The sequence below is a fragment of the Serpula lacrymans genome, assembly GCF_000218685.1.
Source record: "Serpula lacrymans var. lacrymans S7.9 unplaced genomic scaffold SERLAscaffold_7, whole genome shotgun sequence".
In the NCBI taxonomy this organism is placed as follows: Eukaryota; Fungi; Basidiomycota; class Agaricomycetes; order Boletales; family Serpulaceae; genus Serpula; species Serpula lacrymans.
The window spans coordinates 1769973-1795995 of NW_006763296.1; the positions used below are offsets into that span (position 1 = coordinate 1769973).

Sequence of the window (26023 nt, forward strand, 5' to 3'; positions counted from 1 at the left end):
GTGATCACGTGATATTTAGTTTCGGTAGCGACATTAAAGTGTTCAAGTTATCACTAACGTCCACTATCTCGAAGTTACAGTCACTGACACTTGCATGCATTGGACATGTCAGACACTGACCTATCAAATACCACTCTGAATGACTCAAAAACACTTCACTCTAAGGGTGCTGAAACACAGAACTCGAAATCGTCCAAGAAACGCCAGCTTGAACCTGAAGCTGACGACTCAGAGTCTAGCGTGGCTCGTAAGGTAACAAAACGTACGATATCATGTCCTTCATGGAATGTTTCAAGCTCACAGCGCGCCATGAACCACAGTCCATCCTTTCTTCTCGAAGCCGGGGCAGACAACATCTGCTCCCTTCCAATGGGTGAAACCGTCTTTAGGACCAAAACGGACGTGTCTACACGGTGTAAACATGTCTCCGGAAAGCCGTCCCAAAATTGCCGCGTTTGATCTGGATGGCACTGTCATTAAATCAAATCACAAGAACAGATCCAAAAACACAGCATTGCAATGGGAGTGGTGGAAAAACAGTGTCCCTTCGAAGCTTCAGGAATTACATCAAGAAGGGTAAGCTATTTGAAGTGAGACTCTAAATCGGTCTCAAACGCGTTTTAAAACGCTATAGATTCTCTATAATCTTCATATCCAATCAGGCTCTAAAGGGAACACAGATCGAGGACTGGAAGAAGAAGATACCTCTCATAGCTGCAGCAGTAATAGCTTTTTATGCGCTTTATAACATGTTACTGATAATATCAGCTTCCTAGTGTTCCATTTCGTATATTTGCTGCCACAGCTAAAGATGGATACCGCAAACCGATGCCTGGAATGTGGTATGAGCTCGAACGGATGTTTAAAGCAGACAATATCGAGATTGGCATGTAAATACATTCCGTCCTGTGAACGCCTTCTCATTTTCATTACAGATAAGGCTTCCTCTTTTTTCGTAGGAGATGCTGCCGGCCGACCTGATGATTTCGCTTCTACTGATCGCAAATGGGCATTAAATATAGACATACCTTTTCACACCCCAGAGGCAAGCGGTTATCACCCTTACTGTCATTAAATGCAGTTTCAAACGATAATTGACTAGGAATACTTCTTGAAATTGCCTACAGCCAAATTCAGTCTTCCTGGTTTCAACGTATCATCTTTATCTCGTCTGTCAAGATTTTTCCCGCATGGCGTGTCCTGACATCGATTGCAGTTCCTCCCTCTACGACAACCCCAAAACCGGTTTCTCTGAACCACCACAGGCCCGAGCTCGTTCTTTTCGTAGGATATCCTTGTCTAGGGAAATCTTCATTTTACCGTCACCATTTCGAACCTGCTGAATATATTCATATCAACCAAGACACACTTGGAACACGGGCCAAGTGTGTAAAGGCGGTCACTGAGACTTTGGATGCTGGTGATAGCTGCGTTGTTGGTGAGTACACAAGACGAAACCTATACCAGCCGCTATAAGAGTTCCAGATAATACAAATAGAGACATCTCTACTCGAAAGCTATATATCGACCTAGCGAAGAAAAAGAAAATCCCTATCAGGTATTCATACCTTTGCCTGACTGAGGCAAGTGCTGATTCATGTGGTTTGATCAGATGCTTTGTTTTTACAGGTTCAATGGAATTAGCTTGGCACAATAATCTTTACCGCGCATATAACTTGTCCCCTGTTACAGCTGCTCGTGAGGTGTGTTCTTTTCAGCCAGCACTTAGTTCACAAAGGCTTACGTCCTGCGGTAGCCTAAACGTGATATCCTTCCCTATCTGGCGTTCTTAGGGTTTCGTGACAACTACGAGGAACCTCAGTTGAGCGAAGGTTTTACAGAAATACAATCTGTAGACTGGACTTTCCGGGGTGACGAGGAGGATAGAAAGAGGTGGAGTATGTGGCTGCAGATCGATGGCAAATAAAGTGCATTTGGTCCCGAGTGGAACGCTGTTCTAATGTTGTTATGGCTTTGCAAATGTATCATAATTAAAACTAAAACGCAGGACGATGGTGGCATAAAAGAGTCAAAGAGCAGAGCTACCATGATGAAACATGGCACTGAAACTGAGGAATTGTTCACTCCTGATTCATCAAGCCACTCAAATCCTTCGTTACTCTGGATGAAAGAATTGTAAGCAGACGTGAAACAAATGGAAGGGGGGGATCAAAGCTCACTCTACAGGCACACCGAAGATATCTACTGCATCGATCCGCGTCTGATCCTCTCCGCCGTGATTTGAAGACACAAAGATCTGAACAACACCACCGAATTGACTGGGCGACTTCAAGGATACAATACAAGGATCGCGTACATGAAGACTGTTCACTGACTGAAAACGGACGAACTTCAGCTGGACTCGTTTCCCTTGGGACACATCCTCTGGTGAAAGCTCGATGATCTGAGCAACTTCAGACTCAGATGCATCATCTACGTCTTCGAAGCCGAGTGATGGTCGATTTACGAGGAGTTTTAGACCTTTGGGAGCTTGGTTTGGAGTACTTGACTGGATGACAATGGAGCGAACGCGGACTGCTTGGTTAAACTGGTTAATGCATGTAGCATATACCACAGATCAGCCTGGTCACATCGATTCAGCAAAGGCACCTATAAGCACGAACATGAATGTTCAACAACAACTGTTCGTCTGCATCGCTGAACAGATACGCCGATGAGTCGACATTGCGAGCTTTAGAAGAGACGATGGACTTGAGGCCGTGGTTTTCGGATTCGTTCAGACAATTGATTTGAGAGTTATCCAGAAATTGTAAGAGGGTTATCTGGAGGAAGATCAGCGATATCCGTCAGTTGAGGTAACGAAGATTCTGACATCTCCGGCTGCAGCTGCCATGACGGGAGTCGTAAAGGTATGAGTGACGCAAGCCAAAAGGCAAAAAGGCAAAATGCGGTGGTCATCCAAGTTGTGGCTCACACAATCAGATCATGGAATCGTCACCTTCAAATTCACTGACAATTGCAAAAGAAAACATTATGATACTGATATATCGCAGTTCACGGTAATACAGGGATACAAAAAACTGGGTTACGTGGGGTCACCAACCAACGTCCAACGCTCCCAACATCGCGAGCTATCACTGACACTAGTTTGATCATTGACACGTTGCTTCCTTCTGGAGCGAGGTACATGAACAGGACTCGGATGACATGCGGCAACCCAAGGCTTCGGGAAAAAGTGTGCTTCAAATTTCAAGGTGATGCTCGGGAGAGCTTGCACATTTAAATGACTGCAGCACCTGAGATTGGTCCTTGCGAAGACTTGTTATGATTCAGAAATACCAGTGACTCGGGAGGACATTTGCAGTCGAGGCAGTTTAGTTCAAGGGCATCCACGGTTACACGGGTTAGATGTTAGACTGTCGCTCTGATTTGAGTGGTTCGAGCCAAGTCCGTATCAGGTTTATTCGTTCCACTCCAGGTAGAGAACTTGAATCATGACAGTGGACCTTTGCTTGCGAAGAATATTACACAACTTGACCAAAAGTTCGACATAAGTAAAGTTAGTAGATCTAAGTAAAAGATACTCACACAAGCACCCGCAATACCATGATCACATCAGATGTTGGACTTGATAGCAATCTCTGACGGTATATTTGAGGAAGACGGGTACTTTAATGTTGTATTTCCTGTTTCACGGGCTACCTTGGGTTTGAAAGGACGGAGGCTAGAAGTAGCCAGGCAAAGGGTCTGGCGAGGCTGGAGCACACTAGATGACGGACGTTAGTGCATGGGCGAGGTACTAAGACGGTCCCGAATAAGGGGCTGGATCTACGAGTCTGGAATTATACCAGAGCGACACGCCACACCACACTAAACACCTTCTCAGCTCTTTCCTCAGCTGCACTTCCTTTTTAACAGCCTACACCTGCGTGTCAGTCAGTTTCTCTGGGCCAGCATAAGCATTACCGGTACCAATCCAAGTCTATCACACTACAACAGAACACTCGCTCACCTAGCTCAAAACATACGGGTAATGCCATCTGTGTCGGATAACTGGAGAAAAGACACCTAATGAGCACCTTCGTGCGTAGTTATGTGGTTGCGTTGAACTTGTGGACCGTCAAAAACTTGCCGGTGTCAATAATAAAGACACAGACCTGGGCTCAGCCGCTCAGATAACCATCGAAGGATGTGTTATCCGTAGGGAGTAATGATGAGATGAACTTTTGGTAGTATGGTAGGGAAACAAAATCGGACGCAAATCATTGGCCTCATCAAAAGCACGTGGTCGGCGTCGATCGCCGTATTTCCTTGCGGCTTTGTCAAGGTCCTGCCTGCTGACCGGCTTGTATCAATTATGAACGAACGGATTGGTAGATACTTGGCAAGAAGCGGTGACCCTGCATAAAGACCTTGGACAATTGAAAAAAAAAAAAGAGGGTACGGTTATCCCTTGAGAGCTTCTTCTTTTTTACCCCTTACCTCCTTCAATGACAGAGATTATTGTGGTAGAAGATGAACATATCAGCACAGCCGAAGTGCAACTTAAACATCGTAATGTGCATCTAGATGGTATACCACCATCTGATACCTTGGCAGATCTATCAGACAATCGTAACCTTCAAAGGCCACGAAGAACACCTCTGCCCAAAATTCAACTGTCTATCCTTTTGTTTATCCAGCTAGCGGAACCAGTTACATGTACCGTCATATACCCGTTCGTAAACCAGCTCGTTCGCCAAACAGGTATCACAGGAGGAGACGAACGCAAAACTGGCTACTTTGCAGGCCTGATAGTACGCCCATGTCGTACAAATATATGCTATGTTTTGTTCGCTGATCATCAAATTGCGCAAATTCTAGGAATCTTTGTTCTATGCGACTGAAGCCGCAACTGTGTTACAATGGGGTCGTATCTCTGATCGCGTTGGTAGAAGGCCCATCCTTCTCGTGGGTCTCTTTGGTCTGATGCTCTCGACCTTGTCATTTGGTGTATCCAAAAGCTACTGGCAACTCATTCTCAGCCGTTGTGCCGAAGGGGCATTGAATGGAAATGTCGGGGTAACGAAAAGTATGATGGCTGAGATCACTGATCCATCGAACTTGGCACAAGGATTCGCATTTCTGCCTATGGTCTGGGCAACTGGTCAAACTCTCGGGTAATTGCATCTACCCACTCTCCCCTTAGTCGCATATATGCTAACTTATATATCAGCCCTATTGTTGGCGGAATGCTATCATTACCTGCCTCAAGATGGCCGGAGGCATTCGCTCGTGTCCCTTTCTTCACAAAGTATCCATATTTCTTGCCTTGTTTAGTAGTTGCCTGTGTTTGTGCAGCTGCTTTCTTATTGGTTTTGGTCGGCCTTGAAGAGGTGAATGCTCACATTTCATCCAAAACTTACCATTGATATTGAAATCGTATATGTTAGACTTTACCTCGAGCTATGATTCGCCAGAAGCGCAATCATGACTCTCAAGGCACAGTTGCGAAAGACCTTGTGGAAAATAATTCTCAGTATTTCCCACCCACATCTGAAGCAAGAACAGGATTTCCCGATTCTACTTTGCCACCCAACGAAATCGTAGCAGACCATTCTGGATTTACAGAAAAAAAGGGGTGTTTTGTCACTGGAGCACCCACTAACAGAACCGCAGACAGCCACAGCCCTCCATCTCTCCGTAGTCTTCTCAACCGTCGTGTACTCGTGCCGATTATGAACTACGCATTTCTTGCCTTTATTGACCAGTGCATGACGGTCCTGCAGCCCCTGATGTACTCAACGTCTATACCTCTTGGTGGATTATCCTTCAGCAGCTTCACTATTGGTGCCGTCATGGGTGTGTGGGGCGTCATCAATGGTTTCGTTCAGATCTTTGCCTTTCCTGTCCTTCTCAGGATTGTTGGACCGCGGAAAATGTATATGACAGCATTTGCGAGCTATCTCGTTTGCATAGGAGCATACCCATTGATGAGCTTTCTGGCAAAACAGGCCGGAAGGGTGGACGCCAAGGTTTGGATTGTCTTAGTCGTTCAGCTTTCTGCCTACGTTATAGCGTACTTAGCATATGGTAAGCCTCTATTTAGCCTCCAATATAATGATGTAAAGATCACCTACTGATTTGCGATCTTGAATTCATCACAGGATGCGTATTCATTTACATCAGCCAGAGTGCACCGAGTAGAGAAGCACTCGGTGCCACGAATGGTATAGCGCAAACAACGGCGTCGACGATGCGTGCACTTGCCCCATCCACTGCTTCATCCTTGTTTTCTCTCTCCCTTGAGCAAAACCTCGCTGGTGGGACGGCGGTGTACTGGATTTTGTGGGCCGTTATCATCGTTGGCTTGTGCTCTGCTACGCAGCTGCCTCCAAGGCTACTAGCAGAAGAGTCTACAGAATCTATTCAGCGAACTGGAGACACCGTCGACAACCCATGACAAGATACAGACCCGTGATACGTTCGACGCTGTACACTAATAAAAAAAGTACTCCAGAAATAAACCACGTTCCTTACAACATGGAGATCAGACGCGTGTGACATGGAACAGATGGCTGGCCTTCGCAATTCACAAGATTCTTTGATTCGAGTTTCATTCGCGAGAACAAAACTTAATCTTCTCGTCAAAGTCACCGCCGTTTCAGAAATGGGCTCGGTTATATGACGTCACAGTTCTTCACACTCTTTGGAATGGGACTGCGGAGAAGGACGAGAATAGTGCTAGTGAGTACGGTACTCCACAAGATCACCCGCCGATGGCGCGACGGCTCAGTGTTTTTGTCAATTTGTTGCCAGTCGCGAACTTCGAAATATCGTTGCGCGTAAGAGCGAACCTAGAATGGAAAGTATTCGGCATATCTCGATCAAGAAACGAGCTTCGTCGTGGTGTCGGTTCCATTTTTGGGCGGCGCTAGGTCCTTTTAGGTAACTTCTAGCAATAACCCTGACTGCGCCGACTCTGACACGGGGATATTGACTTCAAGGTATCCAGTACTCGGAAGCACAGAGGGTCCATATTTAAAATGGGTCGCGCCTTCAACCACTGGAAGTTAGCCCACCACGATCTGGAATGGCGGAGGTTGCAACTATGGTCGAACAAATACCCAGCATCATATTGCAACCCGCCGGTGAGCCCTCTTCCTCCTCCTCAACGCTTTACGAACACAAAACCGAGGGAAGCACTTTGGAAGAATCGGAGACACGGCTACCACCACCATCACCTCCTCAACCTCCGAAACGAACGCCCCTTCCAGTCCTTCAACTATCCATTCTTTTACTTATACAATTAGCAGAGCCAGTTACTTGCACCGTTATATATCCATTCGTGAATCATCTTGTTCGCCAAACTGGTATTACGAAGGGAGATGAAACCAAAACTGGATATTTTGCTGGTCTAATTGTATGTCACTTCCAGCTTACTCTGGTTGTTTTTTGTTATTGACTGTATTGGCGTGCCTCGTAGGAGTCTCTATTCTATGCCACTGAGGCAATCACGGTTTTGCAGTGGGGTCGTGTATCAGACCGCATGGGCAGAAAACCTATCCTCTTGGTCGGCCTATTTGGGTTGACGCTTTCCATCTTATCATTCGGCGTATCCAAAAGCTACTGGACCCTTGTCCTGAGTCGCTGTGCCGAGGGGGCATTGAATGGAAATGTCGGTGTGGCGAAGAGTATGATGGCTGAAATCACCGATCCTTCAAATATGGCACAGGGCTTTGCATTTTTGCCTATGGTCTGGGCAGTCGGTGGAACACTCGGGTAGGTTTTGTTCGCTTTCATTATCACCTTTCACACTAATTCAGAGGTATGCATTTGGAAGCCCAATCATAGGCGGAATGTTGTCTGTACCTGCCGAAAGATGGCCGAATTCGTTTGGTCGCTCCCCATTTTTCGTGAAATACCCATATTTTCTGTCCTGCCTAATCCCTGCCTGTTTGTCCGTCTCGACTTTCGTTCTAACATTAGTTTGCCTTAAAGAGGTCAGTGGCCAGACTTGTTATCGATCTACACACATTGACGTCGAGAAATATTAGACTGTGTCAAACATCGCTAGACGTAAAAAACGGACGATCGACCATGAATCTCCCGACGCTCTTGAAGTCCCTGACATTCCATCACGAACAACATCCCGACGATCCTCGTTCACTCTGACCACCAAACCAGATCCCTTTGGGCCAGCTGAGCTAGATGAGAAAATCGAGTATTCTGCTAGTGAAGAAGCCCCTTCCAATGTTGTTATAGCCAATAAAAAACCAAGTGCACCCCCTCTTCGCTCGCTTCTTGTTCGACGCGTGCTCACGCCTATTCTCAATTATGCATTCATCGCATTCGTTGATCAATGTATGACGGTATTGCAACCTTTGATGTACTCGACGCCTATCGCCCTCGGCGGATTGTCTTTCAGTCCTTTCACGATTGGTATTGTTATGGGCGTGTGGGGTGTCATCAACGGCTGTATACAAATATTTGCCTTCCCTGCTTTACTCAAATACCTTGGTCCACGGAAATTGTATACAGCAGCACTCGCGAGCTACTTTATCTCCATCGGGGCCTACCCATTAATGAGCTTTCTTGCGAAACAAGCTGGAGGGGTGGATGGAAAGGTCTGGGCTGTCTTGGTATTTCAGCTTGCTTCTATCATTGTCGGATTTATGGGATTTGGTCGGTATACTTGTTAAAATTCTACAGTATGATTCTGATATATCTCTCTGTATAGGTTGTATTTTCATATACGTCACCGACGGCGCACCGAGTAGGGAGGCCCTTGGTGCGACGAATGGTATAGCCCAGACGACGGCGTCGACGATGCGTGCACTTGCACCATCGGCTGCTTCGTCACTGTTTTCGCTCTCCCTGCAAAGGAATCTTGCGGGTGGTACGGCGGTTTATTGGATCCTGATGTCCATCATCATCGTCGGTATGTTCTGTGCTTCACAACTCCCTTCACGGCTGCTATCAGATGGACCTTCGGAAGAGAGTCAACGATCCACTGGTGCTAACAGCTCCTAGGTGTTGGATGTTATCAACACTGTCTTTTCGCATTAGATTAAAGCTTATATAATCACACAATATACCCGTGTTTCTTGAATTGAAATTAACTGTTTGCTAATTTCACTCGTTTGAAGAAGGTTAAGACTTGCTACATAATACTGATGTTCCACCATACTATAGTTGTAGAGGAATATGGTTTCAGAGTATGAGAAGACATCCGTATAGTTGTACAGATTTAGAGTCCAAGATCAGAAAAACTGATATATCCTTTCATCGACGAGTTATAGTTCAGCATCCTATTTCATCAAACGGGCGTGATGTAGAGCATGTATGGCTCTTGGTCATCGCCTCTAGCTTTCGCAGCTCGCCTACCTGCCTTCCTATGTCTCCTGGCCTCTCTCCTCTCCGATCTGCGTGCTCGCCTATCTGATCTATACTCCCCTCTAGACATATGACGACCATCGTCTGAATCAGAATCAGAGGAAGAGCTATCGTCACTACCAGTTCGGCGACGAAGCTTTCTGGCCATGCGCTCTTGCTCCGCGCTGCCATGGGGTGCACTGCCTTCTCTGCCGCTGAGGCGTTCAGATGCTTGACAGAGCACAGCTTCCATCCGGCGAGGGCCGAAGAAATACTTCATCATCACAAGAGCTCGTAAGCATTGTAAATGTAGCTGTCAAAACTTGAACTTACATGGTTCCAATGGTCAACTATATCACCAGCAGCGGTACGGTTCTTCGTCTTCATCTTTCTCTCAATGGCGTTAGTCATGAAGATACCGCCTATGCAAAATGAGCAAGAAGCATCGCCTAATAATAAGTGGTACTGACCTATGAGGTTCAAGCCCATGACGGTAGGAATTACATTGGACTTGATACGTTGCATTCCGGTCAACGAACCTGCTTTTTTGACATCGGTCAAAAATCTAAAAAGCAAACAAGCTCAATGATATGAACCACTTTTCCGAGTGCAATATGTAGTCACCTCTTCCAATCCTCCTCCGAAATGTCGTGAGAAGCGAATGGATGCGGTTGCAAGTTGCATGGGGGAGGTAGCTCAGGGAATCCATTACTGATGTTCTTCGAGTTAGAAACGAGACACATGGGCGGGAATGGGTTATAAGGGAGATGCTGAGGGGGAGGACGCTGCCATGAAGGCGGAGGGCCTTTATCGCCAAAGAACGAGCTTAGAGAAAAACCTTTGTCGCCACCAGGAGAGGGCGCGCGGGGTTGAGAAGAGCCGGCTGACATACTATAATATGGATGCAAGCCGCCTTGACTATCAGAAGGACTTTGCTGTCCTCCTTGATAAGCGGGATAGCTACCAGGGCTTTGCTGACCGTATGGAGAGGGCGGTTGGGGGTATTGCCCAGGCTGGCCCGGGCCATAGGCATTTTGTGAGTATCCGCTGTAACCTTGGGGCGGGGGAGCACCATAACCCTGGGGAGGGCCAGGAGGAGGCTGATACCCTTGCTGTGGTTGGCCGTACCCTTGGGGAGGAGGGGGATGAGATCTGACATCGGGACCATCGCGCGAAGCATAACCCTGAGGCTGCTGGGGGTACCCATACTGGCCACCTACTGGCGGCGGGCCTGTAGGAGGAGGATATGCTTGACTGTCTTCAAGCTGATAAGGTGGGGGTTGCTGGGCGTTTTGCCAGTCAGGTTGCTGGTATTGTTGGTATGGATTCTGAGATTTCTCGGGATGCATGGTGAGGGATTTTTGTGTGGGTGATGGTACTATCAAAAAGAGGGCGATGGATTTAATCTGGCTTTTAAACACGATTGCATACTAGGGCGGCCCGTTTTACGGTCTATGCACCGCTTATGGTCATGGCCGTATGGCTTTTGTTGCCTTGCACCGCCTGGGTTGTTTGTATCGCTGATGGCGGTGTCAGTACCTGTACGCTTGCCAGTGCAACTTCGTCATTGTCAATGTAAATGTGGTTAGCAAGTGATTCACTTACTTCATTGATACCGCTACAGCTTGTCTGTTTAATATGCTTATCGCAAGAGCGAGAGGTTACTACAGCGCCAAACGGTGTCAATAACGTGACTTTCAATAGTTTATTTGATACAACCCTGTCACCAAACATGTGAAGTCGCCACTTCGAGTTCGTTTAGAATAAAGATACAGATAAATGCAATTTGTGTATAGCTGCATGCGCCAGTTGGGCTGACTAGTGAGATTCGTGTGTGACAACGAGAAGAGTGCAAGACTACAAGTGGTAACAGATGAAAGACAAAGTAAAATGAATGTGGAAAGCAAATGCTGAACTAAGATGTATATACAACGACAGTGGACATGATGAGCAATAATTTTATGATTTGAAGCATGCATGAGTGAGGTATAAAGACAACAACAATCGTGTGCGAGTTGATCTGCCGGAAAAATGTGACGAAAAAAGTGTGTACAATGAACGAAAAAACATAAGAGCGATCTGTCAAGCATAAGCATAAGATGACCCCAGTAGAAAAAGAACCAACGTACAATGCGGCTACCCCGCATACCTTGACCCTAAGCATTCGTCCCTTCAGGACCTTTACGAACCCAAAGAAATTTTCAAGACCCATGCGAATACCGAAAGGAACATAGATATGAATGATAATGTAAAGATTAAAGAAATGAACGCGGAAACTGTAGGATGAAACCCACTGCCTTCGGAAATCGCGCTCAACGCCTTTCCAATATCCGGGCTTTGTGCGTTCTTTTGGGGTCCATCTACTAACCGGTGGGGCTATATGTCCCAGAGTCAGTAAGGCTGGTACCAAAGTGACCTCAGAAAGACGAGAGAAGGGACTTGTCATGCTGGAACTTCTTTTCGTCACCAGCAAGGTCACAGACAGGAAATCCACTTACAGAAGGCAGCTTGACTTCCCCGTTGGCATCAACTACATCTCCATTCGTTGTTCCATCAGTGACGGGAAACCTTTCTGGGTTCGCGAGTTCTGTTGTATCTGGGGTGTATGTTACATCTGATTCTTCTCCGTTTTGCTTCTGCGGGTCTACGTCGGACTGACTGAATCGGGAAGGTCTACGACCTCTCGGAACTTCATCAATCTCATCAGTGGTGCGGCGCGACTGGGAGCTCATGCTGAACTGATGTCGTTTCTTTGCAAGTCCAGGTGGAATTGGGGGTTCCCGCACGGCACCCTGTCGTAATTTTGGATGAGAAGACGAGAGGTTCGCTTTGATAGGCGGAGGAGCAATGAGAGGGAAAGACTTTGATACAAGCGGTGCCCATGGGGGATTTATAGGGGGAAGAGAGTGAGAATGAGCGACGTGGGAGACCGGAGCAGCGGGAAGAGAGGAGGAGAGAGGGAGGTTCGGTTCAGAAGTAGTGGGACTTTCACCCCTTGGGAAAGGGTACTCGAATGGAGAAGGACCAATGTCAAATGGGGTGCCTACGATCTGAGAAGGAGAATGAAAAGATGGGTCGGATAAAACGGTCTTGAGCTGTGAGATAGAACGATGGGACGCTGATTTACTGCGTCGCGGTTTTGGTGAGAAATGAACCTAACATTACGATATCAGCTCTCCATCAGCGTAGTAATATCAATCTCTTACAGGTGCAGACGATGAGCTCGATACAAAACTTGAGTTAGATTCCGCGGGGCTGGTATCATCGTGTAAGGGTTTCCTCAGCCCATCTACCACACCATCCACCACGTTTCCATGGTCCAACGACATGTGTGAGATACCGTTGGAGAATATGTCCTCCGTCTGCACATCGACCCCAAGTGCAGACCCGTCAGGTAGCGACATGGACGTAGGAAATATGAAGGACAGGAAAAAGGTGGACGAGAGCACATTGCCTCGTCCCGGTTTATAAGCTCAGGCTTCATCCCGAAGCGTGAACCAATAATACTGGTGCTGTGACTTTATCCGTGTGACGCAACCTCTTGGAATTTACGCGAAGTCTCTAGATTCTGTCACACCACGTGATGTGTCGGAACCTCTATCATGTATTCGACACGTACTTGTGGTACGACGTATCGCTGACCATATGTCCAGGTCGGTTTGTATCATAAATATATGTGACGATAAGGGTAAAGAACAAATCCTGGGGATATTGAATCTCCAGGTACACAATCTAGGTAAGTTCGTTTGAAAATCGCAATTTTTCGATATCGATCATGGAGCAGCCACAACAATATCTATAGGAGTGCTTGCTATCAGACGCCTAAACAGTGCCGCCGGTCTCGCAATACTACAACAACACATTCACGGACCCGCGAAACATTATGGACCCAGCCCAGGCTTTCTTTTTCGAGCTTTGCAGCCCGCCCGACGGAATCAAAATAACCAAGTTGACCGGTCTGGAGAGAATCTGAGTTTGTCTAAATGATGCTGCAGTCAGCCCCTCACCTTTTTATACATGCCTCTCGAAGCTTGATTCACTTCATCTCCTTCTCCCCGGAAGTCTACCCCAGACCTTTACTCGTCGTCAACAATGGCAGCATCCAACGCTCGACAATCTTCATCTGGATTCTTCCATGTTATGTGGATCTTTGTCGTCAGGCTCTTCCTCTCCTTCACAGGTACTTTTCGTTCCAAGCCTTCTTCTGAACTGCCTTCCCCGGTTACGGCGCGATCCTCTCCCAGAGCTGGGGGTAGTTTCAAGCAGTCCTCCGGGCCGAAGGGCAAGGCCGTCACGAGAGGCTCCAGTCTTCCTCGTAACAGTCGGGACAAGAACATTAAGGTCAAGGCAAGAGCGGTTGCAAAACAAAGAGCGGCCAGTCTCGCCACAGCTCCTCGTAACGCACTGTCCCCATTGTCCACGGCCCCTTCTCTCGTTAACAGGAACGTCATGAGCGATGCCGAACTCGGTCAATCCAATACCGTCCCAGCTTCCGATCATATACCCAGACACCCGTCTTTCCAGTCCAGGGTAGCTTCTTCTTCCACTGGCCTGCACGGAATCAATATCAACACCGACCATCTTGGTCTAATCCAGCCTCCCAATTTTTCTCCTATATCTACCTTGTCTAGCCCAGTTGACTCGTTGCCTGTGACGCCGTACTTCGGATACCAGCCCACGTTTGTCGATGTCGTGGAATTTACCAGTGATGGCGGTATCACCTCACCGTACCTTCGCAGCTTAGGTTCACACCGTGGATTCCCAGTTACCCCCATAGCCATATCGAAGACAGAATATTTTGACCGCCTCCCGTCACCTTGGAGCCCCATAGAAGAGACGATTGCACCTAAATTCGATAAGCCGGCTGGCATGGCAGTCTGTAACACAGTCTGGACTAGCTCTCCAAAGTCAAGGGACGACGACGACGTTGTGGTTCAGTCAGTACATGACGTTAGTGGCCCTTTTAACGTCAAGGGAGGTTCGCACTTTGCACCCTACTTCGATGATGGCTCCTCTGAATGCACATATTCCGATATTTTCGATTTTTCTATCTATGCCTACTACCCAGATGGTGAGGCCGACAGCGAGGACATCAGCGTGGCCACAAGCGAAAGCGGCGAAATCTCTTCTCAGCCGCAAGTCCTTAACAAACTGGATGTTCACTTGAAGCCCTCCAACGTCAATAAATATAGTCGGGACGTCTACGACTCGAGCAACGACGGAGCTAATGTCGATAAAGAGACCTCCGAAGATATCTACAGTCCGACAGAGGCCGAGTGGTTCTCACCTTCTGCCTTTGTCAACACGCCTAAGATCCTGCTTACACCCCCAGCCGCTTCTCAGAACCGAAAGAGCTCGACCGATTCATTTCAATTTTCTTCTTCTTTTTCCTCTTCTAATATTCAGTTCGAGTCTGCAATTTCTTCTCCTCCTGTTACTCCCACAAAAGGCACCGATACCCAGCGTTCGCCAAGCGAGGATGCTCAAGTTAGCAGTGACCGTTCTGCCCGCAGCATGAGATGTACATCCCTCCCTTGCTTCCCGACGTTTCCCTCCACGCCGTCCTTACCAACTTTCAATTCTGTCTCTACGCTGCCCCATGAACCCATAGGTGAAAATAGAAAATCCAAAGCGCTCGACGACATCATATCCATATTGGATGACTACAAGTTTTCCTTTGGGGATAATCGAGTTGACGCTCGAGTTGACGCTGTTTTAAATGAAGAAATGTTAACTGAAGGATCCATGGCCTGCGAGGTAGAGGTTGTATGATCATTGGCGATGATTTGTGCAGGTGATAGTTGTTTGGACGTGCCAATTCTTTTCTAATCGCAGAGGACATTAATCGACCTGTATTCAATGTTGCACATTTTTCTTGGCCCTTATTTCTTTACGTTTTCGACATATCATGGATTCAACCTGCACTTATTTATTATGATCTTGCACTTATCTATTTTCCCATTAAATGACAACACGAATGCTTATTCTTTTACACTGCTGAGATTGGAGACTGCCATAAAAAGTCCCGGCCTTCCTGATCTGACACCCGAGGCTCGAGGTTGTGCTCATTCAACATCTCTTAACACTGTGCGCCTAAAAAGAAGTGAAAATCAACAGGCAAATCAACTGATTTTGTGATGAAAATTGCACGTTTATGTAGGAAAAATCACATGTATGCAGTGAAAATAACTAGATACACGGTCCTGAAAACATGTTATTATCAACCTTTTTATGGCCGAATTCAACTGGTGCATTTTGAATACTTAATCTCGTTGAACTCAACTATTCATGCAGTGAATTTCTGAGTGATTCTTAACAGTGGTATCTCAAGTGAATTTAAGCTGGGTTTAAAGGTGCTTTTCCACTTACTAATATAGGTATTTATCAATGTATCGACCTGTTGATTTTAACATACTTCCCAGCTGATTATCACCATATTTCTATCAGATCACATGGCCTTCTAACTGAATACAAAATGTTACCACATATGTCAGACCTGCCTTTACCAGCCGAAGTGACAAGGACTACTATGAATGTCAGCACGAGTTGTAGGTAACCACTAGCCGCCATTGATACCTGGAAAGGACTCATGGACAACCAATACCTATTCAATTTATAAGTATTCCTAGCAGGGGGGTTTCAGCCATAACCCGGCAAGATGACAGGCCGTGTAAGCTTACAGCGTCAGGGTTTTCCCTCTTCAATGTGTCCTTTCCCACTAACTGTGATGTGTTATCAATAATAAATCTAAGTGAAACTCAGCTGCTGCCCGAGAGGCTATAGAAACGACTGAGGTATTCCTTGTAGAAATTATATTATGTAAGCAAACTTTGGAGCTTCGCCCAAAGATTTACTCTGTGATTATAACCGGCTTTTTGTGGCCACCATTGTTCTTTCACATGATATTTATATATATTTGTTATATAAGAAGCATGTATTTACGTTGTTACAACATTTGTTTGCCAAAAGAGTCCTTCTCCCACACCTGTTCCTGTAACAACCAAGAGTTAGTTACTCTGGCGCACACAAGAACACACTATAAAGAAGATGTTGAGGGAGTGGTTACCCCTTAAGCTGCAGAGAGTTTGTTGGTATACAACAGGAGGACTCGCTGAGGAGTCTCCTGGATCTATTGGGGTATATATACTACTACAGGTTTGTTTGTACATGTGTACTATACAGTTGATGAAGGCAGTGGCTGATGATGTCATAGGGTCTAGCCCGTATGGCCAGCTCCACTGCGTGAGAGAGTTAAGTCTAAAAGTAAAAGAAAGGCAACGCGGCGCGAGAAAGGGAAATGCCGCGTGGCACTTTAAAGTATAAAGTTAAAGCGGAGAATAAAAAGGAAAGGAGATGTCCGGAAATTGTGTTATCGTAACAGTTCCCGTGCCCTGAGGGACCAAATATCCAACATTCCTATACTAAACCCCCTACTACTTATAGTTGGAGGTGCTACTTGCTACAGTATAATGACTCCTAGGAGTACAATGGTGACTCCATGGAGAACAATGGCTGCTTTAGCAGAGACCGGGTTTATCCGGTTTTGTCACTCCTACTTGAGTGCAACTGTAGTCCCATAGCTTTAGAGAATTTCCAGTGTTTCTCATGAGTGAGGGGTTTAGTGAGAATATCGGCAACCATATCTCCTGTAGGAACATATCTGATTACTGCCTCTCCTTTTGATACTAAGTCATCTTGGATAAAATGATATTTCCGTTGAATATGTTTTGTGTGAGCACAGAACTGTGGATCTCGTGTAAGAATGATAGCTGCTTGATTGTCACAGTGCAATGTTGTAGGTCCATTTTGAGCATGTCCAATTTCTTTCAAAAAATGTCCGAAGCCATGCAAGGTGTTGTCCAGCATTGCTCAATCCAATGTACTCTGACTCTGTGGAGGATAAAGCTACCATGCTTTGTCTTTTGCTTGTCCAGGAGATTGCTCCTTGGATGGTCATAAAAACAAACCCTGATGTTGATCGAGACATGTCTGGGTCTTCAGACCAATCTGCATCCAAATATCCATAGAAATCCATGTCCATGGAGACATCTGTGCCATTATATTGTAGTTCCATGTCCCTGGTTGCTTTCAGATATCAGAGGACACATTTTGCAGCTTCCCAGTGATGGCTCCTTGGAGCTGAGCTATGCCTGCTTAGTATTCCAACAACGTAGGCAATGTCTGGGCGGGTTCCGAGCATGGCATACATGAGGGAGCCTACAATTGAGAGGTATGACACTTGACACCCTTCAATATGCATCTCGTGTTGCACAATATCTTCCCCTGGAGCATTTGCAAGGAGTTTTGATCCATGGGCCATTGGTGTCCATACTGGTTTGCAGTTCTTCATTCCAGTACGCTCCAGGACTGTGTCAATGTATTGGCGTTGCAATATGGATATTGTTTTGTTTGAATGATCACGTTGGATTTCTATTCCAAGGATGTATTTTGCTTCTCCAAGGTCCCGCATTTTGAATATGGATTCAAGTTTGGCTTTTGTGATATCCATAAATTTCCGGGATGAAGCTCCTAGGAGGAGGTCATCTACATAGACAACAACAAAGCATATTAGTTTGTTGTCCCGGAATACATAGAGACATGTTTCTGCATTTAGTCTTGTGAAACCAAGCTCCTGGAGCTTGTGATCAAAGGTTTTGTTCCATGTACGACCAGCTTGTATTAATCTGTAGATAGATTTCTTCAACCTCCAGCAGTATCCAGGTTGGATAGGAATACCCCCTGGAGGAAGCATGTACAGTTCTTCTTCAAGTTCTCCATTGAGATAAGCTGTGGATACATTCATTTGATCAAGTTCTTGGTCGTACTTTGCTGCCAGGGCTAGAATAATTTGGATCAACTCTAAGTTTGCAACCGGAGCAAAAACCTCCTGGTAATCAATCCCCTCCCTTTGAGTAAAACCTTGTGCAACAATCCGGAGTTTGTATCTCTCAATGTTTCCATTTTGATCAAACTTGATCCGGAACACAGGTTTTGATGTGATAGGTTTCACCTCCTTCAAAAGTGGGACAGTGTCATATACTGCATTGGTATTGAGACTTAGGAGTTCCTCCTCCAAGGCGAACTTCCATAATTCTTCATCCGGATGTGATAAGGCTTCCTTTAGTGTCCTTGGAAGGTCCGTGTTAGATGGACCGGTACTTGCTATTCCAGCAAAGAATGTCTCCTCTGTATCAGATTTTTCTTCATGAACCTCAGGAGTGTTAGGTTTCTCCATGGAGTTGTCATGCTGCTCTTTTCGAGACTGTTTCTCATCTAGAGTCCTTTGATAATCTTGGTTTTTGTCTGCAGGACAAGTCTGGCGACTGTTTCTGCATACTCCTAGGACTTCAGCAGGCATGACTGCTCTTTTAGGAACTTGTGCAGGTACTCCAGGGAGTAGACACATTTGTGTGTGTGTTGCCCCATTCACTCCTGAAGGTGTTGAGTGCCTCCTCGGAGGTGTTGATAACTCCTTGGAGGCGTTGTATGCCTTCCAGAAGTTGATCCAATGGACAGGCTGTCTAGCTGTATTCGGACTTTTTCCACATCAGCTGGCTGTATGTTGAGGGGCTGTCTTCCAACTGACTGTGACTCTGGTTTCTGTTCTGAAGATGGCCAGTGTTCGGGTCTTGGTTGTAGAGACTGTTGTGGAGGGTGTCTTAGCTGATCAGGTGCTCCCACTGCTCTTGGAACGTCTCCACGGAGGTATTGCCCCACTGCTCTTGGAACATCTCCTTGGAGATGTGGTTCCATTTGCAATTCATTTGGATCTCGGATCCGAGGGTCAGGATCATCCTCCTCCAATGTATTTTGGTCTGGATAATGAGCATTCTCTGGAATGAGTCCCTCCCACTGATCTGTGCTAGGGTCTGTGTTCCAGGGAGCAGTGTCGTCCTTTTGTACCTTTCCGGATTCATTGAATATGACATGCCGACTGGAAAACACAGTTCATTTTTCAGTGTCTAGGAGTTTGTAGGCTTGCTTTCCATGTGTGTGGAAACGCGGACACCATTACCTGATCAAATGGTGCCATTATCCTCATTCTAAAAACTCTTGGGAACTGGAAGAACACTTGACCAATGCTGTGGAGATACTGAAAGCCTATAAGAAGGACCACAAACTATGTTGAAGAGACAACCACCTCCACTACCACCAGTCCCTTGTCTCTCAACACAAACATGTCTACTTCCCACTTTACTGGCTTTCCTATCACCACCTACTCTATACCCAGCGAAGTCAACATGCTAGCTAATGAACAAATGTCTTTTGCTCATGGGCAACAACACAACCAAGCTGATGTCTCTGACACCATAGAACTGATGTCAGCTAAAAACACCTATTTATTTCACGGAACGGAAAGATGTTACCCCAATGCATACCACGCTCTTTCTTCCATGCATACCTTCCTTGCCATAGACCTCATAGCTGATGAACTCTTCAAAGCCATAGACTCAGTATGTTTGTTGGAAAGCAAGCATTCGCTGCTCAGCAGTCAGGACTCGAGTATCTGTCAGGCACTCTGGATGTAAAAGTTAGTTTTGGAATCTTTGGAACAACACTTGAGGATGAACTCCTTGAGTGGGCAGATAGATGTGGCAAAGGCATATTTGGAATTAGGCGGGAGGATCTTGCTAACAGAGGCATGACACAGATAGAGCAAGACGGTTGTACAAGTACTCCTCCACCCAATTTGTCCCACCGGTCCCTATTGTACCCCGATCTGTGAGGAATCGATTTTTCTTATCGCATTCCCGTCATGTCGTGGTTAGCAGACTCGATCCCCGTCACTCCTCTTGCCCTTGGACTAGAGATTACAGCAGGTGTCTTATTACTTTTATCATTTTTCTTCTTATTCTCTCTTCACACTCACGTTCTATCGTACCTACAATGAGGTAGACTTGTTGTCGACCCTCGAGAAGATATCCAGATGACATAGCCACAATCCAGTGCTATGTCTGGGAATACTTCGGAGGAATATTGATAAGCGAAGAAGGTTGTGAGTCAGCGCCTCTTCATGGGCTTACTGATACAGCCAATCGCACACCCCTTACCAATACATTTTCTCATACGATTAATAAGTACGATAGATCGGACCACTTTCTCCTTTTTTCTTATTGGTTAGCTAGCTGGTCAGACCATTTTCTCAACACTTCCCTTTCTCGGTCTGACCATTGCCGTTCACTATATAAAGAAGTACATACTTGATGTATTGTTCTCTAGTTCAATATTAGTTTGGATTTGCGCTTATACCGATACTCTTCATCCTCATACCCTGATTCACCGCCTTCCAGCAAGGACTTGACCAGGCATTGGGCTTTGTTATATAGCTTCGTATTTGTTGCCTGACACGATCAACCAGTGTTACCCCAGAGCCCACTTACCACATCATCACCCAACAACCTCCGCCCACCCAATCAACGGAAAGATACATTCCCACCGTCCCAACCAGCCTGATCTCACAAGAGTCCCCTCCAGTCCCCGTTCCACTGGGTCAAACCCAAAACCCCCAATATCCCAGTCGCCTCCACCTCGACCAGTACCAAATGGCCTAACCCATTGCTAATGAGGAGTCCAATGTGGCCAACAAGAAGTGATACAGTTGTGGACAGGCAAACTTGACAATTTTGGTACAGAGAGCCAGTGAATTTTTGTTCACAAACTGACACCAGGTCTGAACTCAGGGGGTGAAAATACACCAAAAAACAGTCCTAAGAAGACTTTCCCACGAGGTTTTGGAGTGGCCAATTTTTTGACCGATAGAATGACAAATATAGGTACAACAGTCTAGTTGAGGACCACTTCAATCAACATCATAGCCCTCTGCAATACCTGTCGGTGTTGCTTCTGCTTAACTGCCCATTCTGCGGCCCTCTCAGTAAGTCCCAGTCTGTATGCAGCCATAAAGTGCCAGGAACGGTTGATAAAATGACAAATGACATCAGTTGGACATGCATCCAGCTGATCCTGTGCAGACTGTTTCGCTTCTGCAAATGTCTTCTTCTGAACTTCGCAGTACCGATATTTGCACCACCCCCAATACTGTAATAAAACTTGTTAGTTAGTGTTGATCACTTAGAATGGAAATTTGCAACAAGACCATTTCAATTGGGTTGAGTTCACAATGGAACTTTGGAAGAAAGATGCATTCATGCCCTGCCCCCTTGATGAGAGTCTCGAGCATTGATGGTTGATTAATGAAATCATCTTGCTTGCTCAAGAGGCGAGCCATGCAGCAATCTTCATTTTCCCATGGGCATACAGGGCTGCACTTTGCTCGCAGCTTTTGAACATTGAATCTGTGCTCCTCAAGGATATGTTGAAGTCCTTTGGGTTGACCATTAGGTAGGGTCATCTTCTGGACCTTCCCGCGATGCTCAATAGTGGAATTTGATTCTGGGATAACAGTGTCCCGCTGCTTACCACCATTTGATTTATTCATCTCGGAAGCTTTCAATGCACCTGGTGGCAATGATGCATGAGCAGAAGACTGATCAAAAATGAACAAAGAGACACAATCAGGGTGCATGGTCTCGGAAATCTGAATTGCTTGCTTGACCTGCTTTAACAACTGTTCGGTATCCCACCAAGCATCACCATTGGCCGATTGCTTGCTTGACCTGCTTTAACAACTGTTTGGTATCCCACCAAGCATCACCATTGGCCGATTGCTTGCTTGACCTGCTTTAACAACTGTTCGGTATCCCACCAAGCATCACCATTGGCCCCTGGATATATAATTTCTCTGGCTTCTTCAACAATGTCACCATTGTCATTATGTAGCACCAGATGTCCATCCTTTGAATTGATAAATCCTGATACATGAATGATGCGGCCCTTTCCCTTCCGCTGCAGCATTTGTTGGCCCAGTAACAGACTAGACATGTTCATCATCAATCAAGCACAATCTCAAAATGTAGTTGGCACATAGAAGTCAATACTCACTAAGCATGGCTTTTGAAGTCATTTCCATGGAAGCAACACTCGTCGTGCCAGTTGGCAATCACCTCCTTCTCCCCAGGTAACAGGTTGGGTTCTACCCGACACAGCTCTGGGCCTTCAAAATGCACCATACGAGACTCAAATGCAGCCATAGCAGGTAAAAAAACCTCTTGTCAATATTTCTTCACATCCTTACGTTTATGTCCATCCATGTAAACACCCTTCCGCAATCTTGTCAGTTGCCACCCCAATTTGAGCAACCATTGCCGGGCAGTTCTTTTACACAATGGCTTAGCAAGCGTAATATTTAGCGATGGAAGGATTGTATTGTTGAGAGCATACTGAAAGCAATGTGGGGTGATTTGACCCGCTTCCTGTGTAACAACCAAGATTTACTCTGGCGCACACAGGAACACACTATAGAGAAAGATGATGAGGGAGTGGTTACCCCTTAGAATGCAGAGAGTTAGTTGGTATACAACAGGAGGACTCGCTGAGGAGTCTCCTGGATCTATTGGGGTATATATACTATTACAGGGTTATTTGTACATGTGTACTATACAGTTGATAGAGATAGTGGCTGTTGATGTCATGGGGCCTAGCCCGCATGGCCAGCTCCACTGTGTGAGAGAGTTGTGTCTAAAATGAGAAGAAAGGCAACACGGTGTGAGAAAGGGAAATGCCGTGTGGCACCATGTGTGAAGACTATCGTACAATGGTTAAAGCGGAGAATAAAAGTAAAGGGAAAGTCCGAAAATTGTGTTATCGTAACATCCTGTGACTTGAGCCATTGTTGAGCAGCAAGTTGAAGTTGTTCATCTTTGAGGAGGCTGAGGGCATTTGCTCTCCCTCCACACTTTTCAATGGGAAGCTGCTCAAATACTTGATAATAGCGTGCGAGTGCACGAACATTCCGTGCAAAATGAGCACCTTGACCTTCATGCCACTGTCGTGCAATCTCCAAGCTTGCATCAATTCGGTCAAGTCCCTTCAGATGAAGTGTAGCAAAATTTCGGATCAACAAAAGCTGGTTGACATGTGACAAGGGTAATGTTTTTTCTTTCTTCGAGAGAACATGTTTGATCTGCTCTCTCAGCTCGGTCCACCCTCTAACCTTGACTCCACCCTGCTCATATCCTTCAAGTCCGTCCTCCCAGGCTGCCTTAACTTCCCTATCCAGTCCAAGAATGGCCATCCCTCCATTGGGATCATTTCTGACATCTGAAGAATTGTCATTGCACGCTGCCATGTCCTGCAGGTCAGGAGCAGCATTGTTCCTCGTGGTCAGGCTGAATTCAAGTTTTTGAGGGCTCGGATGGGGAGAACATGGGGCCCAGGAGGCAGGAGGAAGCATGAGGCCCTGGACTGGGAGTTGGAGAACGCTCGGGGGACCTGGACATAAGGGGACTGCTGGTGGGGTTTGGTATGGTATTAGCAATGTTCCTCTGTGAACGGGTGAAACTGAGGCTGGTGGGTGATGTTTGGTTGATTAGGAGTTGTCTGTATCGGTGTTGGGTGTGTGCTGACTTGCTGCCCACATCAGGACCTTTTTTGTATTTTTTGGGCCGACCAGAGGAGTTCTTCCGCAGTGTGGCATGTCGGGCTTCCCTTGGAGGCAACCAAGCCTCATCAGAGGGATCATCACTGATACTGATTGCAAGACCAATGAGCTGGGTGCAGGCTTTGTTGTCATCAGCGGGTGTAAAAGGTTCGTTGTCAATGATGATTTCTGCATCAGATTCCTCATCTGACTGGTCCCTACTCGCAACAAACTTCATGCTGTCAAAAGCAGGATGCAGGTCCAGCTGCCATCCGTTTCTGGGCTCAACAAACAATCTTGCGCCCCAGCCATTTCTGGGCTCAGTGCACGAGATTGTGCTCTTGCTTGTTTGGCTGGTTGCTCATTGGTACTGTGATTGGACTCAGACTCGGAAATTGACTGCATTTGGGCTGTTCTGAAGCTGGTATTAGGCCAATTGCATAGGCTTGTGGTGTTCCGTATTGCAGGTCACTTTGGGGGGCATCCGCGAGGCATTCTCGCTCAGAATGGTCAGTCACACCTTGGATTCAAGACAAGATTTTCTCATTTTGCTGCTTGTGTACTAGCACAATTTGAAAATTTCTGACAGCACGATCAAGCTGTGATTACCAATTCATGCATATTCTGATTTTCTTGGGATTTTTGGGAATTGTTTTGGGAGGCCAAATATTTTGGATTAGGATTTTAAATACTTATCTAGGTCAGAATTGGCTCATGCAGATCTTATCATTAGGTCCTAAATACACTATTTTCACACATTTTGGTTGACAAGAATGTTGTGCTAATGAGTGATAATTCAATGAGTTGTTTTGTCAAGTTTGTCTGTCTGCAACTGTACTCCAGATCCCCGCCGGCAGAATTCCATCAAAGTGTCAATCTCATACGTCAAAGAGTCTGAAAGACAGTCCGCCTGGCGCAACACACAGGCTGAGGCTGGCTCTCCCTCTAATCCAATCAATGTAGATGATGCTGACATGATCAACCAGTTATATGCGGGAACATACAAGTTGGGAGATGACGATCCCCCCACTCCCCAATCCAACACCTCGTCCAACACCAGACAAAAATACCACAAAGGTGTTCGTGACAACGCTCCTTACTGTCAAAACTGCGGTTGGAGCGATCATCACACATATTACTGTGAAGCCTACTACTGCCCCAACTGCGGCTGTCATGCACCGGGACATAGTTTCAACTGGTGTCCTATTTGTATGGAAAACAAAAATAGGATTCTAATGGAGGGATTGCATGGAGATGTCAGCTATGACAACAGTTACAACATGGATGGCGAAGGTACCGAATTTTGGTGAAATTCGAAGCAAGTAAGGGGGTAATGTTACAATTTCTATCCTCTTTTACGGACTACTCATTTTCTTTTACTCATCGGTTATACCATTAGACCAATGACTCATTTCCTTCATGTATATTTCCATTTTCTTCACAGTCACATTACTTTGTATAGTACTTAGTCCTCAACAGACAGACCAGCCCTAGATTGAACCTAACTCCTATCACCGATTCTATCTCCTATAAATATGTTTGTAACAGTAGTAGTATTCTTCAAAACAATTCTACGCAGTTTACGCTTACAAAGCTAGACTCCTAAGATCAGACTTCCACTTGGAAGGAAACCAACTCTCATTGGAAGAACTCTATTCAGAACTACATTCTCGAACTTGTCTTCAGATAAGTCTCTTTGAAACCTCAATGAACCCTCAGACTTTGTTAAGCACTTCGTGCGTAACATTAACACTGGGGGCCGTGTATGTTTGTTCAATTCTCTCTAGTACCTTGCCCTGAAGAGCTCACCTGCAGGGTTGGAGCACACACTTTGTTTCTGCAGCTAGCAAAAGCTCAACACCGACTGGCACCAAAGTCTTATCTTTCGAAAGATGTCCACTTAACCCTGTGGTCTGGGTTTGCACAAAGTGCAAGAGTAAGAAGAGCGAGTCCTAATGTAACAACCAAAGTTTTTATACTCTGGCACACAACAAGAACAAGCAAAGAGTGGTGAGTGGAGGAGAGGATAAACTCCCTTAAGGTAGGATCAAGTTTGTTGTGGGTAAACAACAGGAGGACTCGCTGAGGTGTCTCCTGGATCTATTGGGTATTTATACTACTACAGTTTGTTTGTACATGTGTACTGTACAGTTGATGAAGGCAGTGACTGATGATGTCATAGGGCACAGCCCATGTGACCAGCTCCACTGCATGAGAAACTTGTATCTA

General features: G+C 46.0%; 8 protein-coding genes across 8 annotated transcripts; 4 read left to right on the forward strand and 4 right to left on the reverse strand.

Moving 5' to 3' along the window:
* Positions 1-40: 40 nt before the first annotated feature.
* Positions 41-2579, forward strand: SERLADRAFT_449528 (uncharacterized protein; the record flags this gene model as incomplete). The annotated part of the gene is made up of 10 exons (XM_007318738.1): positions 41-262; positions 321-576; positions 635-722; positions 769-886; positions 936-1052; positions 1217-1438; positions 1486-1558; positions 1613-1703; positions 1757-2136; positions 2199-2579. 9 exons carry the CDS (start codon positions 106-108, stop codon positions 1925-1927), a joined length of 1293 nt encoding a protein of 430 aa, XP_007318800.1.
* Positions 2580-3557: 978 nt separating this feature from the next.
* SERLADRAFT_390576 (uncharacterized protein) lies at positions 3558-4188 on the forward strand (the record flags this gene model as incomplete). Its single annotated transcript, XM_007318739.1, has 3 exons — positions 3558-3880; positions 3974-4070; positions 4119-4188. A coding segment is annotated over one exon (155 nt), but the record flags the coding sequence as incomplete, so codon positions are not given.
* A 263-nt stretch (positions 4189-4451) lies between these two features.
* SERLADRAFT_415754 (uncharacterized protein) lies at positions 4452-6700 on the forward strand (the record flags this gene model as incomplete). Its single annotated transcript, XM_007318740.1, has 5 exons — positions 4452-4757; positions 4825-5120; positions 5177-5336; positions 5394-6033; positions 6108-6700. 5 exons carry the CDS (start codon positions 4452-4454, stop codon positions 6401-6403), a joined length of 1698 nt encoding a protein of 565 aa, XP_007318802.1.
* Positions 6701-7033: 333 nt separating this feature from the next.
* On the forward strand, positions 7034-9064 carry SERLADRAFT_449530 (uncharacterized protein; the record flags this gene model as incomplete). The annotated part of the gene is made up of 7 exons (XM_007318741.1): positions 7034-7091; positions 7155-7363; positions 7427-7722; positions 7784-7943; positions 7998-8625; positions 8681-8881; positions 8924-9064. 7 exons carry the CDS (start codon positions 7034-7036, stop codon positions 8971-8973), a joined length of 1602 nt encoding a protein of 533 aa, XP_007318803.1.
* A 1934-nt stretch (positions 9065-10998) lies between these two features.
* On the reverse strand, positions 10999-12809 carry SERLADRAFT_468599 (uncharacterized protein; the record flags this gene model as incomplete). Its single annotated transcript, XM_007318742.1, has 4 exons — positions 10999-11394; positions 11445-11691; positions 11814-12470; positions 12522-12809. The coding sequence occupies 3 exons, from the start codon at positions 12717-12719 to the stop codon at positions 11497-11499; spliced, it is 1050 nt and encodes a 349-aa protein (XP_007318804.1).
* A 134-nt stretch (positions 12810-12943) lies between these two features.
* Positions 12944-13737, reverse strand: SERLADRAFT_390589 (uncharacterized protein; the record flags this gene model as incomplete). Its single annotated transcript, XM_007318743.1, has 2 exons — positions 12944-13051; positions 13118-13737. The coding sequence occupies one exon, from the start codon at positions 13650-13652 to the stop codon at positions 13392-13394; it is 261 nt and encodes an 86-aa protein (XP_007318805.1).
* A 1061-nt stretch (positions 13738-14798) lies between these two features.
* SERLADRAFT_370031 (uncharacterized protein) lies at positions 14799-14969 on the reverse strand (the record flags this gene model as incomplete). The annotated part of the gene is made up of 1 exon (XM_007318744.1): positions 14799-14969. One exon carries the CDS (start codon positions 14967-14969, stop codon positions 14799-14801), a length of 171 nt encoding a protein of 56 aa, XP_007318806.1.
* Positions 14970-21099: 6130 nt separating this feature from the next.
* Positions 21100-22406, reverse strand: SERLADRAFT_408631 (uncharacterized protein; the record flags this gene model as incomplete). The annotated part of the gene is made up of 5 exons (XM_007318745.1): positions 21100-21354; positions 21575-21774; positions 21829-21932; positions 21971-22189; positions 22258-22406. 5 exons carry the CDS (start codon positions 22404-22406, stop codon positions 21100-21102), a joined length of 927 nt encoding a protein of 308 aa, XP_007318807.1.
* Positions 22407-26023: the final 3617 nt, after the last annotated feature.